The 14,386-nt window shown below is 33.9% G+C and overlaps 3 protein-coding genes across 3 annotated transcripts; all 3 read left to right on the top strand.

Annotated features, from left to right (window-relative positions):
- Positions 1 to 98: 98 nt before the first annotated feature.
- Positions 99 to 2,447, top strand: LOC139852682 (protein transport protein SEC13 homolog A-like). The gene is made up of 2 exons (XM_071842006.1): positions 99 to 229; positions 1,313 to 2,447. Exon 2 carries the CDS (start codon positions 1,346 to 1,348, stop codon positions 2,237 to 2,239), a length of 894 nt encoding a protein of 297 aa, XP_071698107.1. The 5' UTR covers positions 99 to 229; positions 1,313 to 1,345; the 3' UTR covers positions 2,240 to 2,447.
- Positions 2,448 to 2,818: 371 nt separating this feature from the next.
- On the top strand, positions 2,819 to 4,278 carry LOC139854955 (uncharacterized). The gene is made up of 6 exons (XM_071844225.1): positions 2,819 to 3,118; positions 3,212 to 3,329; positions 3,614 to 3,695; positions 3,794 to 3,845; positions 3,933 to 3,987; positions 4,091 to 4,278. Exons 1-6 carry the CDS (start codon positions 2,819 to 2,821, stop codon positions 4,276 to 4,278), a joined length of 795 nt encoding a protein of 264 aa, XP_071700326.1.
- A 3,165-nt stretch (positions 4,279 to 7,443) lies between these two features.
- On the top strand, positions 7,444 to 11,172 carry LOC139852621 (probable polygalacturonase). The gene is made up of 6 exons (XM_071841932.1): positions 7,444 to 7,576; positions 8,133 to 8,507; positions 9,263 to 9,383; positions 9,482 to 9,656; positions 9,768 to 9,838; positions 10,238 to 11,172. Exons 1-6 carry the CDS (start codon positions 7,544 to 7,546, stop codon positions 10,936 to 10,938), a joined length of 1,476 nt encoding a protein of 491 aa, XP_071698033.1. The 5' UTR covers positions 7,444 to 7,543; the 3' UTR covers positions 10,939 to 11,172.
- The last annotated feature ends 3,214 nt before the right edge of the window (positions 11,173 to 14,386 follow it).

Here is a 14,386-nt window from a genome sequence, read left to right as displayed (position 1 = left end):
AATTCACCAGTGAAGTTGTAAAAGTTTTTTTTTTTTTTTTTAAAGAAAATTACCAGGGCAGTTTTGTCCCTAACCATCGACGCTCATCCCTCTCTTTTGGGCACAAGGTAACCTATTTCATTTAAATGACCCGGATCCGATCCGAAAGCTAAACATACTTTTTTTTTTGAACGAAACCCTCGCATCGCACGAAATCACCATTCGCAACTTCAGTTTGTCTTCTCCAAAGGTACCTTTCACACGATCTATTATTATATGTGTATGTGTATGTATATGTATAGATCTGCAGTAATCATTAGATACATAAGTTGTAATTCTAACAATCCGATCTAATACGTATATTCATATCTATATCTATATGTGTAAAAATTTAAAACCATAAGATCCTTTTTCCATTGAAATTCGTAGATGTGCAAATACGTTCTGCAATTTGTACGAGAAACTTATAATTTGATTGATGTGTAAGGGAATAACGTTGATTAAAATATTCCTTGTTTGTGTAATTATATATTCATGTATATCAGCTTACATATATAATTATGATTTAGGCTAAAAACATTATTCTGACTATAATTACACTCTTTTTTTTTTTTAGTTTTTATTTATTTATTTTGGTATCATGGATAATTGGGGAGAATATGATGGTAAACACTTCTTTTTAATTATATTATCATCATCTTAATAGTTAAAATTGTGTATCACAATTTGTTGACTTGAAGTTGAATATTGAGCAAGCTGTTTCTAACTTTAAGTTGATGAAATTTTCAAGATTTGTAGCTAATAGAAGTTTCATACACTAAAATGAACATTGTAATACATTTACTAGATGAATGTTGGTCTTAGAGGGTGTTTGCAGTCGCTTATCATTTTAAGTGCTTATCTGCTTAAAAATATAAGCATGGACAAACGTACTTATTTTTATTGCGTATTCTTTATATACTAATAATAAAGAGATTAGCGATTTTTCGATGGGAGTATGGATTTGCTTATCTGCTTTAAAAATAAGAATTAATCAGATGAGGACTTAGTCGCTTAGGTAGTTGGATTTGCAATTACCATTAGAATGCTTCATTAGAGATATAGTCCCTTCTTTTTTAGTGAATTACAAACATCCTCATAAGTTGAATTGTTGATGACATCATATATAAGGAATTGTGTGCGTGCAAGTCAATAATATAAATCATGGTGTGTGACGTGTGACTGTAGTAAGGGCATTCAGTTTCTTTTTAAATGGAAACATTAAATTCTATCGAAGTTTTATTTCTTTCAGTTATTCAGTTGTTTTAAAATCTTGAATCTTCATGAACTGTAGGATTAACAAAATATATTGAGGTGGTGGACGATCATGCCTGGGCAAAAGATCGAAACGGGTCACACTGACATCATCCATGATGTCAGCATGGATTATTATGGAAAGCGAGTAGCATCTGCCTCCTCTGATGCCACTATCAAGATAAACAGTGTGAACTCACAACACCTTGCGACTCTGACCGGTCATAATGGGCCTGTTTGGCAAGCTGTTTGGGCCCACCCCAAGTTCGGGTCACTTCTCGCATCTTGTTCATACGATGGCACCGTAATCATCTGGAAAGAAGGTAATTTAAACAACTGGACGCCGGCTCATACCTTCAATGATCACAAATCATCTGTAAACTCAATTGCATGGGCCCCACACGAGCTCGGTCTTTGCTTGGCTTGTGGGTCATCTGACGGGAATATCTCAGTCCACACCGCCAGGTCAGATGGTGGTTGGGACACCACAAAGATAGACCAAGCTCACCCTGTTGGGGTCACGTCTATTACATGGGCCCCATCAATGGAGCCTGGGTTGTTAATTGGGTCAGGCAGTTTTGACCCAGTTCAGAAGTTGGCTTCTGGTGGTAATGATAACCTTGTGAAAATTTGGAAGTTTTTTAATGGAGAATGGAAATTGGACTGCGTTTCAGCCCTTAAAATGCATACTGATTTGGTTCGGGATGTGGCGTGGGCCCCTAACTTGGGCCTTCCTAGGTCTACTATTGCAAGTGGTTCGCAGGATGGTAAAGTTGTAATATGGACTGGGGAAAAAGAAGGTGAGCAATGGAAGGGTAAGGTGTTAAATGACTTTAATGCCCCTGTTTGGAGAGTCTCATGGTCTCTTACTGGAAACTTGTTGGCTGTTGCTTCTGGGGACAATAATGTCACTTTATGGAAAGAAGCTGTTGATGGAGAATGGCAACAAGTGACATCAGTTGAATAATTTGTTATTTTTCGGAACATATATAATTTTCAAGTCTTTTTGGTATTTGACATTTTTTGCAGTTGGTGTTGTTTTGAATTTTGTTAATGATGTTTATCAGATTACTTGCTTAGCGATTGTTAGAAGTCACAAACATGATGACAATGTTTACTTGTTTAGTGTGTTGTATGTTTTTGAAATTTCTGTTTTTATAGTTATGCTGTAAATATCCAAGAATTAGCAATGTTTTTTGGAGTATTCAAAGTTTCAAAACATTATATTTTTGTACAAAAAAAGTTATCTTCTTGGGTCAAAAACTGCAATTATATATCAATATCAAACAATTTTGTTTGGATATATAATTTTGTCAGATATATGTAATTTATATTTTGTATAAATAATATGACATTAACTGGTGTAAAGACATTTAGAGAGCCAAAGGATTGGTTCTTCCATTATAGCTCAAGTAACACATAATATGATTCATTTCTTTCAATTTAAGAAAGCTAGCTTTTGTTAATCAAAGTTTAACCAAACTAATCCTACATATATACTTACACCTACGTATCGATTGCTAAAACGGAGTTTCGACTACTCAAAATGGCGTCCAAAATGCCATTTTCACCTATGGGCGTTTCTATTTCAACATCACGCAAACAAGAAATCAACCGCAACATGCAGCTGTGTGCGAGAAAGATGAATGAATACAAACATCACAGAACGAAAGTTATATCATCTGTTGGGAATTCAATCTTTGGATGTGATCCTACACCATCAAAGACAATTAGAGAGTTTTACAAATGCATAAATGAAAAGAATGTAAAGCAACTCGAAAACTACATTTCAAATGATTGTTTCTTTGAAGACTACTCGTTTCCTAAACCGTTCAAGGGCAAAAAGGTCATTTATTTCACTTTCTTTTTAGTAGTTAGTTACTTGTTCAAAATCAAGCAGATAGATTCTAAAAGGGCATATCAAAATTATTTTTTTCAGGAGGTTCTATGTTTTCTTGATCAACTAATTACAGGAATGGGCCAAAACATAGAGTTTCATGTTGGCTATATCTATGAAGGTGATGATGATCTGATAGCTGGAGTCAACTGGCATCTTGGTATGTAATTAACATGTCAAAATGGGTCGCAATGAAACGGATCAGATCAGTTTTTTTTTTTTTTTTTTTTTTTTTTTTTAATAAAATATTTTATGAAACCTTACGCATTATATACACTTTCAGCGAATTTCAACTTGCTTGATCCATTTGACCTGATTTTCGATTAATCCAATTTTTTATATTACTTGTTAGAGATGACATGAAACCTGAATCGACCCATTCATAAGTAAATGGGTTGAAAATGGCACCTCTTTCATTACTGATGTTTTATTGGTGTACGACAGAATGGAAGAATAAACAGGTGCCGTTTACCAGAGGCTGCAGTCTCTACAGATTCACAATAGACGGAGAAAGATTAAAAATTAGGTACTAATTCTTACCCAAAATGTATTAAATAAGAAGGATAAGGTAATAAGGTCATATGAGGCCAATTTGATGATCAAAAAACTATAAAATACATGCAGGAATGCACAAATTTTCGTTGAGTCGCCGATCAAACCAGGAGATTTGTTCCTGGTATGTACATATCTGAATTAGTAGTGAAAACATTCATGACATAATATAAACTCAGTTTTATTCTTTGCATTGTGTTTGTTATTGCAGATATTGTTAAAGATTGTGACTTCATTATTTGATGCTTTCCCAGAGGCTACCGAATGTATGTATTTTCATTAATGATAAACTCGGTGATTACCTTATATAATCAAGTTTTTGTTTAGTGATTATGCTAATTTAGAAAGCTACAACTGTTTCCATTTCAGGGTTCTTTCAGAGTCAAAATATGATTGTGCAAGTCTTGTTGAAGATTTACAGTATTCTTTTAGTTCCGTTCATAAGCCCGATGTTGTCTTTTTATATGAACATTGGGAATTTGATTGTGCAATTCGTGAGTATAGCGTTGAAGATATTAAAGTTGTGTTCAAGATTATTTACAGCACGCGATAACTAGAATATATTTATGATTCAAAATGCGGATTTTAGATGGTTCATGTGGTTGTTCTTAACTAAAAGAGAACTATTGATTATGTTCAATTGAAATTATATGATGGTTGGTTTATTGGTTACTTGGTTATTTGCTTACTTAATTTGATTAAAACTATGGAGTTTCACTAATGCTATGTGGGCATTATATCATACTCATCTAGACCACCAACGTTCCAATTCAAGTTTATCAAAGTTTACACATAATATAAGTAAGGGAGGTGATATTTTCACAAATAATTTTGATACATCCACAATATATTTATACATTGTTTCCCAAAACACCCTCATATGTTTAAAAATAAAGTAGAGGTGAGACAAATATGAAGAGCATTTTAGGAAAATGTATAAAAGTTCGGTGAATTTATCAAAACTTAAAGTGAAAATATCATTACCTTATAAGTAAGTAATTAATCTTTTCGTGACTATTGAATGTATCAGAGGTTCAAAAATGTTATTGAGTGTATTGAATAAGGTTCTTAATAATATTTAATGTTATGTATTGGATGACATATTTTACAAGTAACTTTGGTATCTTGAAGAGTGTAAAAAGCATTGGAGTTGTGGTAGTATAAGTTATCAATGTGTTGTCTTCGAAAACACTGAACTTCAGTGTTTCTCCACTTTCTTCTAAAGTTCATCCTAGTGTTCAAGGTTTCTATCCAATGTCAAAGACTTTGAAAACTTTATTTTGTCTTTTCCTTTTTTCCTATTAGTGCAAAAATAAATTTGTGAGCTCGTTTTAACCCTTAAACACATAGAAATAATCCTATGCCAATTGTGAAAGTGTATTTATAGTTCACGATGGCTTAGTAATTAAATTGAAGTTGTTAAAACCAAAATCTACTTCTCCACTTTTACAATTTTAAAGTTTCTCGAGAACACTGAAGAACACTGAAAAACCTTGTCGACATTCCTAGCAAAAGAAGTAAACATATAAATAGAATAACAGAAAATGTAAATTTAGGTATTGCAATAGTTAAAAACGTGAATTTTCCTGCTCCAAGTATTTGTTTAGTATGAAACCACTGAATAAATTAAACTTCAAATTCTTCGAAAGTATTATTATATTTATATGTACAAGACTTAACATTATTAAATACAGTAGTAAATCATCGTGTACTCATTTAGTTCCATTTATATACAGTATTAGGCAAACACATTCCACAATACATCCTCGATCTTCCTCTAAATTATAAATCAGCACATAATATAATGAGCGTATATTTTTATATGTATTAGGTATCGTCAAGATAATGTCCAAAGCAGAGCTAGTTAAAACCATGTCACGTGACAAATCACGTGAGTAAAGAAGGACCGGGTGATAATGGGGGTGGGGTTAAGTTAATCACGCTTGGTTTTTGTCTTGGGCCATCTTTCTCAGTTCTCACATCCCGTGACTTTTAACCCCCCACTTCGATCTTGTCATATTCTCTACCCACAATTTCTGGCTATCAACATTATTAACTTTTATTTTAATCATTTTAAATTTAAACTTGTGGCATTTGTTATAGATGTATATATAAAGGTCTACATCAATTTGATATTTGGATAGAATATTCTAAAGTATATGAAAAGTTTTAAGGGATCAAAAGGTCAAAATATGTACCAACAAAGTATATAGTGGGGACAAACTGTTTGAGTGAATCAGATCTTTTGATCAAAGTTTCTACTGATCGTTAACTTTCGAATATCAATTTAGTCAAACCGATCAATATTTTATGGATTAGATGGATGCCCAGAGTTGTTTATTCGACTAAGAGTTTTCTAGATGCTATGAATTTGAGAGAAAACGGATGGGGACTTCAAAAGGTGGTAAACCGTAAACGTGAAGCCTTTGCCACATTATGTACTGTCCAGGTCTTTTATCGTGCGAGAGTCTCATCTGTCTTGAGCTTGCATCGGTTGATACGAACTAGAGATTTAAATATGCACTAACACAAACAATTGTCATGCACTAACGTAATGGTCAAGTTGTGAATTCATATCAATTGGCAACTTTATACAAAAAATATAAAACTCGAATACAAATTTTAGTTGTAAAGGTGAAGCTTGGTTGTACTTTTCTGCGAAAACACCTTATTTCTTTGTCAACAATAGCTAGGTGGTTACCACTCTTTTCTAATTGTCATCAATTGAGAATTCATAATGCAATTTACTTTGCAATTGATTATATAATCCTTCGAGGATTTCTTGCAAATGGTGGGTGGCTAACTACCTCGATCAGTGACTTTAATACCGCGGTTAAAAAGGGTACACACAACAACAAAATCCAATACCACATGCGTGGTGTATGTGGGAGGTGAGATGTAGACGATCCTTCCCCTATCTTTGAATAAAGAGAATTCATTTCTCCACCCAGAGTGATATACTCTAAGAAGTAGAGAAAATCCCCCCCCCTCTCTCTCTTCGACGGATAAAGAGATTGCTTCCGAATGGACCTCAGGCCAATAAGTAGGATTTTTTTTTTAAAAATAATATATAAAAATTAAAACATGAGACGCCATGAAAATGGTATGATCAAATTTTTATGAGTTTTAGATGTTGCACATTCAATTTAGGCTTTAAGTGACAGTTAAGTCGTCAATAAATCGACGTTTACTGTTGACTCAATTAATAGTTATCAACGTTAAAAAAAAAAAATATGTACATTATTTGTTACTCCCTCCGTCCCAAATCTATAGTCCAGTATTCTATTTTGGGATGTTCTAAATTTATTGTCCATTTCATAAATGGATAAGAATAATGTGATAAAAGTCTTTGGTACCCCTACTTTATTCATGTAGGACAAAAATATAGGTAAAAAGTAAGGAATAAGACTGGAAAGTTAACAAAAAGGTACATGTGTCAGGTACTTTTTATTAAACTGTGTGTTTTTTTCTCTGGGAACAATAGATTTGGAACGGAAGGAGTAATAGATAGTCGCTTCCATCATTATCATAACTTGTAGATTATTCAAGCCAAAACTTAAAGTAATAGATAGACCAAATGCTATATTACTAAGTCAAAAAACCAACCATTGTTGAATAATTCTCACTTAACTTTAAGGGGTGTAGATGACTAATTTATATTCATAGATTGTTAGTTTTTGGCTACTCAAGGTCCAATTTTCTGCACTCAATCCTCAACGCAACCCCAACACAAGAAAAGCAAATACAAAAGTAGTTACTATTCCATCCTTACATGCTATATAAACCCCCACTACCCAAATCATAAAATATAATTGCTTCCAAATGGAGTTGCTCAAATACCCACAAAAATTACATGTATGTAAATCCTTCTTCTTTCTTTTTTTCTTTTGTGTGAAAATGTCAATGATCTAATTATTTACATTATCATTTAGTAACGTACTTTAATTAATTTTATTTTATTTTGCAAAACCCCATTACAAAGATAGGGTTCAAGATTCAAGAATCTTGAAATTTTGTCAAAATCTAGTATTATAATTCTTTAGTGGGCATTTGGTAATTGGGTTTTTTTTTTCCTGTGAATATAGTAAAGGTGGTTAATTGTCCATGTTTTTCAGTAATCCATAAATGTTTTTTTCTTTTTTTGTTTCAATTCTTGGTTTTGAAAAAGGAACCCCATTTCTGTTTATGTATCTTCTTCAAATGATTCTTAATGTTATTTTTCAATAATTCCCAGGTGATGGGAAGAAATTATCATTTTTGTATTAAAAAAAAAAAAAAAAAAAAACCAAAATTGTATCCCATATCGTAGCAGGGAATGTGTAAAAATCCCAAAGTTCCAATCTTTTTTTCCATATTTCTTGATCCTTCTTGAATCTTGAACGTTTATTTATTTTCTTGATGTAATTTGCAGGTAATGAAATTACTTTTGATTGTTATTTTGGCTTTCTTGAGTTCCCAGTATGTTAATGGAAAAAATCCTCATAAGCATCATATTCATCATGGTCATCATCATCATCACAAGCATATAAAAGGCTATTTTGAATACTCTGCCATAAATTGCAGAGCTCATACAGCTTCACTGACTGACTTTGGTGGTGTTGGTGATGGTATAACCTCAAATACTAAAGCTTTTCAGACAGCCATTGATCATCTTGGTCAATTCGGATCCAAAGATGGTGGTTCATTGCTCTTTGTACCTCCAGGAAAATGGTTGACTGGTAGTTTTAATCTCACTAGTCATTTCACTTTATTTCTTCATCAAGATGCTGTTCTTCTTGCTACTCAGGTTTGTATTAATATTATTATTATTTTTTATTTTTATCACTGTTTACAGTTAATATTTAGTTATGATTACCCTGTTTCCAATGGAACTTAAAAAGTTCCTAGATGTTAAGTTTTTTGATAGACATAAAGATCATAGTAACAACCACCCAAAAATAGTATGAAAATAATAAAATCATATGCACAAACTTGTATAATATAATTGACCATGGTAGTTGAAAAGTTAATTGTCACCTAAAAATGGAATATTCAAGTACAAACAAACTAATTAAGCCAAAAACCAGAGAATAAATGCACATTATATGTGTGCTAAACTTTGGCTAGTTCTTATTCTTATTGGAATTATTCTAGCTGATATTCCATCCATTCACTCTGGTCCAGTGGTCCATTTTTAATAGGGTGATGATATGTACACAACATTTTTTTGTTATGTACAAAACCAACATGTTTTACAGTGTTATACTGTACAACACTGTACATATCACTCTCCTTTTTAATATTCCCTTAATGCAAATGTTTAAAATTAAAACTTATAGTTATTTAACTGTTAATACAATTTACAATGGTTTTAGACTTCAAAGACTACACAATGTTACATGTCCACTTGCTTAGAGAACAGTACAAGTAGTTTGACAAATAAACAAGAGTTGATAATACCAACAGTTTAACAAGTATAACATAACATAACAATAACAATAATAATAATAATAATAATATAAGTAATAATAATGAATAAATCCTTAAGTTTGGGATTATTAGGATGTGAATGAGTGGGCAGTGATTGATCCCTTGCCATCATATGGTCGAGGACGCGATGCTGCTGGTGGGAGATACATAAGTCTGATATTTGGTACCAATCTGACAGATGTTATAATCACTGGTAATTTTTTTTTATCATAATTTTATTTTGAATACTATTAGTGTTCAAATTCTGAGCTATTGTGTTTTAGCATTAATGTGAATGTGTTGTTATTGAAGGTAACAACGGGACGATTGATGGTCAAGGTGCTACATGGTGGGACAGTTTTCACAAAGGCGAGCTGAATTACACACGCCCGTACTTAGTTGAATTAATGTATTCGCAAGACATTCAAATATCGAATCTTACTTTCATCAACTCACCTTCTTGGAATGTTCATCCAATATATAGCAGGTACGGATAAAATGGACCCAAAAAGCGTTCCATTTTGTTGAGTATTGTTTACTGTTTTCTTTGGTAAAATATAATGAAAATGAATGATTTGGTCTAATTTGTTTGATGCAGCAATATTATCATTCAGGGGATTACAATTCTTGCACCAGTTAGGTCTCCTAACACAGATGGAATCAATCCAGGTAATGAGTGTCTCAATTTAAATGACTTTTTATGCTTTGACTATTTAAAGGCAAAAGATGCTTATTTTTAAACATGAAGATGTTAGTGATTCGGTCAAAAATGTCACTGTACTTGTTATATAAGGATATTATGAAAAGGTTAGACTAATAATCAACATTTTATTGGAACTTGGTGGAATATCATATGTAATTTTTTTAAAAGTCAAACTTGATTCATTGTAACAGAACAAGACTTTGACTTTTAGGGTCAAAACTACATCCGTTGAAATCGAACTTGAATGATTTTGAAGTTTTTTTATTATTATTTTTTTGAAGACTTTGTGAGCAAGATTTAGAGTAATTATCCATTTTGATTAGTCAAACTAATCTGTTTGACTTATTTTCATATCTACCCTTCAGATTCTTGCACAAACACACGAATCGAGGACTGTTACATTGTCTCTGGGGATGATTGTGTGGCGGTTAAGAGTGGTTGGGACGAGTACGGGATTTCGTTCGGGATGCCAACAAAGCAACTAGTGGTCCGACGGCTAACGTGCATTTCACCAACGAGTGCCGTTATTGCTTTAGGAAGCGAAATGTCAGGTGGTATACAAGACGTACGAGCAGAAGACATCGTAGCTATCGATTCAGAATCAGGAGTCCGAATTAAAACCGGTATTGGAAGGGGTGGATTCGTAAAAGACATATATGTCAAAGGGTTCACAATGAAAACCATGATGTGGGCGTTTTGGATGACGGGTAATTATGGGTCCCACGCTGATGATAAGTGGGACCCAAATGCAATACCTGTTATACAGAACATTAATTACAGAGACATGGTGGCAGAAAATGTCACCATGGCTGGTAGATTGGAGGGGATTGCGGGTGATCCGTTTACAGGGATTTGTATATCAAATGTGACGATTGTGATGGCGAAAAATGCCAAGAAATTGAATTGGAATTGTAGCAATATCGAGGGGATATCGAGTGATGTGACACCTCAGCCTTGTGCTGCGTTGCCCGTACTAAGCGGAAAAGCGTGTGATTTCCCAGAAGAGAAGCTGCCTATTGAAGATATTAAAGTTCAATTGTGTTCTTATAGACCAAACTACATGTAATGTGAATTGTGACATGTAATTGGTACTATAATATTGATATTATTAAAATCTTGAAAGTTGAAGGTGGTGTTCTTTTGAAGACTTGAAATTCATGTAGGTTGATATATATGTGTGTGGGACTAATTAGTCAAGCTCATATAAGGTTTGTCATAGAAATTAAGAACTCGCCAGTGCCCGAGACTATGGAGAAATCAACACCGCGTCGGTGTTTTTGGTCGACGTCGACTTCTCACCGTCCGGAAATCGACTTTGAAGAGCCACACGTTTTGACCATTGCATTTCAAAATTATATCCGTTTAGTATTTTTTTTTCTTGTAAACAATTTTTTACCACCTATACAAACACATAACAATTACATATTCTTACATACATTCACTCTCACTAAAACACGTTTATATACACTCAATCATGGCTAATTGCAACGTTACTTTCAACGTTCATTCAAGTGAAATTTTTACCGAAGACCTGAAGGCAGTGGTGAAGGAATGAAGGGGCAGAGGGGGGCGTGTAACGACCCGACTTTTTTGACTTATTTTTGTGCTTGTTACTTTCTGCGAAACTGCGTATTTGTGCGTACTGAGCGAGTTTATGCTCTGGAATCTTATTTCATGATAATTACTTTGGTTAAACATCTTACAACGTGCTATTAAGTGTTTAATCATTTAACTTGGTCCCCGAATGCTTTTACGACCGTTTGTGTCACTTGGCGTTTAAAACGAGCTATGTACTTGGTACACGTTTAACTTTGGTCATAATTGGAATATTATGACTACGTAATACTAATTGTTATTTTCTAATGAAAATTACTTAGCTTATTGGTTGCTTAATTACGCTTAGTAATTTACTAATGCACACTAGTTAGTCTTGTTGGACTTTCTACCTTATTGGACTTTAGCCCACCCTACTCTAGCTAATGGACCATTTAATTAGCCCAATTTTAATAAGTTAATGACCCACTAATATGAAAGACAAATACCTATTAATAAGAGCCAACATACTAGCATTTTTGTTCACCATAATCACAAATGTTGCATGGGATCCTAACAACTAGCACCACCTTTAGACCACCACTAACTAAAAAGCAAAAAGGTGTCCCCCTTGTCCCCCCATGTACCCACGGTTTTGGAAGACCACCACCACCACCACCACACTATAAATACAAGCATTGATCATCCATTTTACAATTGATCTCATTCATATTTTACACACACTTACTCAATAATTTTCTCTCTACTCTTTCTCACTCTGAAAATTGTAAGTTTTAAATTTTCTTCTTCTTTTTCTTCTCTTCTTCTTATACACGACATCATCATCATCATCATAAGATCAAGCTTTTTAGCTTCTTGATCTTATTACATCTTGTAGATTCAAACATTGATTTGAATCCTTCAAGAACATGGAAGATTCAAGTTTTCTAGCTTTGAATCTTCATTTACTTTGTTGGATCTAAGTTTCTAGCTTATGATCTGTTTATTTTGTTAAAAAGATCAAAACTTGTGTTTATGATCTTCATGTAACTTGTAGATCTAGCTTTTTGCTTTAAGGATCTTCAAGAACATCGAAGATCCAAGCTTTCTAGCTTAGGGTTTCATTATTTTGTTTAGATCTTAGCTTTTTAGCTTATGGTCTCATTACTTTTACTAGATCTTAGCTTTCTAGCTTATGATCTCATTAATCTTGTAAAGATCCAAGCTTTCTAGCTTAGGGTTTTCTTAATACTTGAGATTAAGTTATTATTGTAGATCTCACTTACTTGGAACCTTTTTGTGATTTTTGTGATGATAAAGATCAAGTCTTCATCATCTCATATGATGAAGATGCATAAACTTGTGTCAAAAGGACAAAGGTTGAAGCTTTATTGTGTTTATGCAATAAAGAGGCAACCTTGGTGTTCAAAACTTGTAGAATGTTAGCTTTTAGTCTTAGTTGTGTGTTGATAGTTGAAACTTGGTCAAAGTGTTGCTAAAACATCAAAGAGTTGTACACTTGAAACTTACACGCATCAAGGATGAGAACCGTGATGAGCATCAAACACCAAGAAACCCACCAGAGCACTTGTTTGCTGTTTTTCGGGGTCTGATCAGACTCCTAGTACTTCATAAAAATTGATTTTCAGATAGTTCGTTTCGATTAGATGACTTTTCGTTTAGGACTCGCCCAAATCCGATATACGGTTTAGGATTTATAGCCTTCCGAAAGTCACTACGCCGTTGTAACGACGTGCTGAAAATTCTGACCTACTCGCGCTTAAACCGTCGCCACAGTCAAACGACATAGAGTTAGGATCTGAAAATTGGACAGCGGTTAGAGGACTCACATACGGAGCCTTGGCCACTAGTCACGCGTCTTTTCGGTTTGTATAGAGGTCGTAGAAGCTGTCCGAAGTCAGCCTTTTGTTTCGATCTCTATTCTTGTTGAAAACTTACTCTAGCTTTTACGAATGATGATGATGATGATACTTAAGACTTAATTTATTCACTTTTAAACTTTTGGGGACAATATACTGACCTAGTGACCTTTGAGTTAGGTTGACGACCTTTCGGACCGACTTACTACCTGCATACTTTTCATATCGACTTTTACCACACATTCACTGTGAGTTATAGATTCCCTTTTTACTTTACTATTTTTGGGACTGAGAATACATGCGTTTTTTATGTTTTACATACTAGACATGAGTATTTAAACTTTATATATGTGTGGGTGATATAACGGTACAAAGATTCCCCTTAGCACGGTAACGTTTAATCATTGGTTTTTGAACCGGTGAACGCGAATATTAGATATGGATCCATAGGGTTTGACATCCCCACTTGGGCTAGTCGCGCTAGCATTTAACGGGTGTTTGATACTTCGAGAACATATGCACTCGCCAAGTGTACTTTTAGGGGGTATTATTATTACGTTAAGTTAGTTACCGGGTGCCCACGGATAATCATATATTTTATCATACTGATTTAAACTGCTGGTTGAAGCACTGAAATCTCGTGGTCTACATTACATTACTGATTACAAACAAACTATAGCTCACCAACATCCGTGTTGACTTTTTAAGCACGTATTTCTCAGGTGCTTAGACGTTGTTGCTTCCGCTGTTAGACTTGCTGTTATAGTCTTGGTGTTATAGACTTGCTGTTACAGACTCGCTGTGTTAGACTTTCGCTGCATTACTTAGAGATGTCTCAATCATGGAATATTTATTTTGCATTCGCAACTTATGTTATTTTGAATAATGGCTTTGTAACGACCTTTGTGTCACGTTATCTTTTGTAAAACGTTTTCTTTTCATGGATGCAAAACTTATTTTAAAACAGCATGTAGTATTATACCGTGTAATGGACCTATTGTTAACGATTCGTACATGATGGTTTTGTACGGGGCGTCACATTTGGTATCAGAGCATTGGTTTTAGGGAATTAGGTTGCATTAGTGCGTCTTGACCGAGTCG

The sequence above is a fragment of the Rutidosis leptorrhynchoides genome, chromosome 6, assembly GCF_046630445.1.
Source record: "Rutidosis leptorrhynchoides isolate AG116_Rl617_1_P2 chromosome 6, CSIRO_AGI_Rlap_v1, whole genome shotgun sequence".
NCBI lineage: Eukaryota > Viridiplantae > Streptophyta > Magnoliopsida > Asterales > Asteraceae > Rutidosis > Rutidosis leptorrhynchoides.
The sequence above is the reverse complement of the archived record's forward strand: the minus strand, read 5'-3'. Positions and strand labels throughout refer to the sequence as shown.